Source organism: Cannabis sativa, chromosome 7, assembly GCF_029168945.1.
Source record: "Cannabis sativa cultivar Pink pepper isolate KNU-18-1 chromosome 7, ASM2916894v1, whole genome shotgun sequence".
Taxonomy (NCBI): Eukaryota; Viridiplantae; Streptophyta; class Magnoliopsida; order Rosales; family Cannabaceae; genus Cannabis; species Cannabis sativa.
Window position 1 is genome coordinate 16,799,900 of NC_083607.1, and position 3,287 is coordinate 16,803,186.

At 34.4% G+C, this 3,287-nt stretch overlaps 1 protein-coding gene across 1 annotated transcript; it reads right to left on the minus strand.

Moving 5' to 3' along the window:
- Positions 1-1,573: 1,573 nt before the first annotated feature.
- Positions 1,574-2,026, minus strand: LOC115696533 (uncharacterized). The gene has a single exon (XM_030623429.1). It carries the CDS (start codon positions 2,024-2,026, stop codon positions 1,574-1,576), a length of 453 nt encoding a protein of 150 aa, XP_030479289.1.
- Between the last annotated feature and the right edge of the window lie 1,261 nt (positions 2,027-3,287).

A 3,287-nucleotide genomic window follows, 5' to 3' on the forward strand; every position in this document is an offset into this window, starting at 1 on the left:
GAAGTATAACCAACCATAATACCACATGTACTCAGTAATCTGGTGTACTAGTTTTGGTAGCATTGGTTCATACTTTCTGAATTTCTAAACATATATATTCACGATATCAAGATGCAATCATATACACCAACTATCGTTCTAGCAGGTATGTCATACATCTGGAAACCATAAACATGTACATATGTGTATGTGTGATACTAGTCTTATCTCAATTTTAATTTCAAGTGTGGCGATCAACCTGAGTGGAAATAGTTGCTCGTAATCAGAGACCCTAAGTCACATTTCTTGAATAACCAATAAGTGTTGCCCTAACACTTTTGGAGACTTAAATTTAAAACTAAAAGTTATCCTGTCAATAGATAGCATATCAATGCCCTAAGTATCGAGAAAACACTCAATGCGGGTCCCACGAAGAGTCTTAAAACAGACAGTCCGTTTTTAAAAACAGACCCCCAAATTCTGCTTAAATTGGACAGTTCGAAACTCAATTGTCTAATTTTAAAAGTTGCATAACTCATTAAATTCCAAGCCAAACCTTACCAAATTTTTTAGGGTGCCTAAAAACATCATAGTGAACATTTTTCATGTAAATCTTAACCCAATTCGCAGCAGAATTCAAGTTATCACAACCAAGTCAAGTTTGAGTTCTTCTCAAACTTGCATAACTTTTGTTACAACCACCCAAGACACTTCTAAACAATCATAAATAACCTTAAGAAGTTTTTTTTTTACTCTCCCTAAAATTTCTCAACAGGTCCTACTAGAAATAACAACTAAAAACTAAAAAAAACCTTAGAAAACAATAAAAACGAGCTAGGGTTTACCTTGGATTACATGGAGAAGCTAGGGGCTGAATACCTTAAGTTTAATTCCAGATAGAACAAGCTTAAAAATGGGGGAGCAACTCTAGTTTTTGCTCTGGTTTGAAGGCACGAAGGAGAGGACGGATAAAGGTAAAATTTGGTGATTTTTTTTTTACTTTTTTCCTATAACTTTGACATTAGTTTTTGTTTTTGGTTTCCTTTTTACTTTGTTTTTCCTTTTTGTTTTCTTTCTAAGCAGCTGATCATCCTCAAAAGGATGAGCCATAGCCACATAACCCTTCCAAAAATATTGACTAATCACTTAGGTCAAAAAGATTAAAATGCCCTTACTTCCCTGCTAAGTTATCTCGTAATCCTAGGGGTAAAATAGTCCAATTCTGTTATTTTGTTAAACCTTGATATTCTAATACAAATTTGAATCCATGTGACTAAAATTACAATCAGACCCATTTTCAGTATTACCGAGCCTAAAAATGTGGAAATATGAAAATTCACATATAGCATTCATATCACACCTATAATTCAATAAGATCTCTAGAATTGAGAAATAATAAACATAACACATATTTTCATGAAAATAGGTTCTATAAAGCATAAAATACATAAATAATCACATAATTAGAGTAATTAGTTCTAAGTGTCGTACTAATTCCATATCTAAGTATAACAATCCTTACAATTATCCACTCGTTAGAAGGATTTTGTTCCCAAAATCTAACCTGAATGACTATGAATATTGAGTCCTCATTTTAGACTCTAACTCTCAGGGTAGCCTCTTCTACGTTGGTGTTCTTCCAGAGTACCTTGACTAAGGATATAGTATTGTTCTGTGGAACTTTATCCTTCTTATTGAGGATCTGAACTGGTTGTTCATCATAGGATAGATCTGGTGCCAACTCTAGGGCATCATAACTCAAGACATGAGTTGAATCAGACACATACTTCCTCAGCATTGACACATGAAAAAAATTGTGAACTATCGAAAATGCAGGAGGTAAAGCTAGCAGATACGCTACTTGTCCAACCTTCTCGAGTATATTAAATGGCCCTATGAACCTGAGACTTAACTTGCCCCTCTTTTTGAAGCATTTTACACCCTTCATTGGTGAAATCCATAGGAAGACACTTTCTCCTCTCAAAAACTCTATGTCTCGGCGCTTAGGAACAGCATAACTCTTTTGCCTACTTTTGGAAGTAAACATCCGTGCCTTGATCTTTTTGGCATCATTGGTCTTTTGAACTAACTCAGGACCCAAATACTTTCTTTCTCTAGTTTTATCCCAGTGAATCGAATATTAGCACTTCCTATCATACAACAACTCATAAGGAGCCATCCCTATTGTACTCTGATAGGTGTTTTTATAAGAATATTCTATCAATGGTAGGTACGAACCTTAAAAATTTAACACTCACGCTTGTAACATGTCCTCTAGAATTTGAATTTTCCTTTCGGACTGACCATCTGTCTAGGGTTGAAAAGATATACTAAACTTCAACTTTGTATCCATGTCCTTCTGGAGACTCTGCCAAAATTTGGAAGTAAATTTCGAATCTCTATGTAAGACTATGGATTTCGTAGCTCCATGGAGATGCACTATCTCCTTAACATACAACTCAATATTCTAATCCACTGTAAATGTGGTTTTCACTGGCAAAAATTATGCTAAGTTTGTGAAACGATCCACAGTTACTCAAACTGAATTATACATTTCAGTGGTCCTAGGCAATCTGACCACAAAATCTATGGCAACATCTTCCCATTTCCACTCGGGAAGTGTTCGAGGCTATAGTAACCCTGCCCATTTCTATTGATCAGTCTTGATTTGTTGAAAAGTAAAACATTTTGACACATAATCTACCACATCCCTCTTTATATCGCACCACCAACAATAATAGGGTTTCAAATCTTGATACTATTGGATCTTATTTTACCAAGATCTAGATTTATTAACATGTATGTTAATTATAATCTATAATCTAACATCCTAAATATGAATTTTCTAAAACAATGAAATAAACACATATAAAGTTGTAGAAAATCTTACATTGATGGCAACATAATATAATGGATCATTCCGTTCATATCTCTAACCCTTGTTCCTTTCTATCGCAGAGTATTACCAAGATCTGAACCTAGATCTTCTTAGGTGATGAAATTCTTCACAATCTTCCACACTATGATTGAGTATTGACTTGAATTGTGTGAGTAAGGCACTCACTCACTATAGGGCACCAAATTATGAAGAGAGAAGAGAGAGGAATTCAAATCCTATAGAGAGGCTCTTTATTTTTTCAGTTGCCTAATAAAGTAGAAAACTAGGATATGGAAATAAGAGCCATCTCTTTCTATTTATAAGATTCCTTATAGGGTTAGGATTTAAATTATATAGAATAAATAGAAGATAAAATAATGGCTTAAATTGACCTTCAGTGGCTGACCATATATGTGGGCCCCACACGTTT

Coding starts and splice junctions, on each gene's coding strand:
- LOC115696533 (XM_030623429.1), bottom strand. CDS start 2,026: ATGTTTACTTCCAAAAGTAGGCAAAAGAGTTATGCTGTTCCTAAGCGC.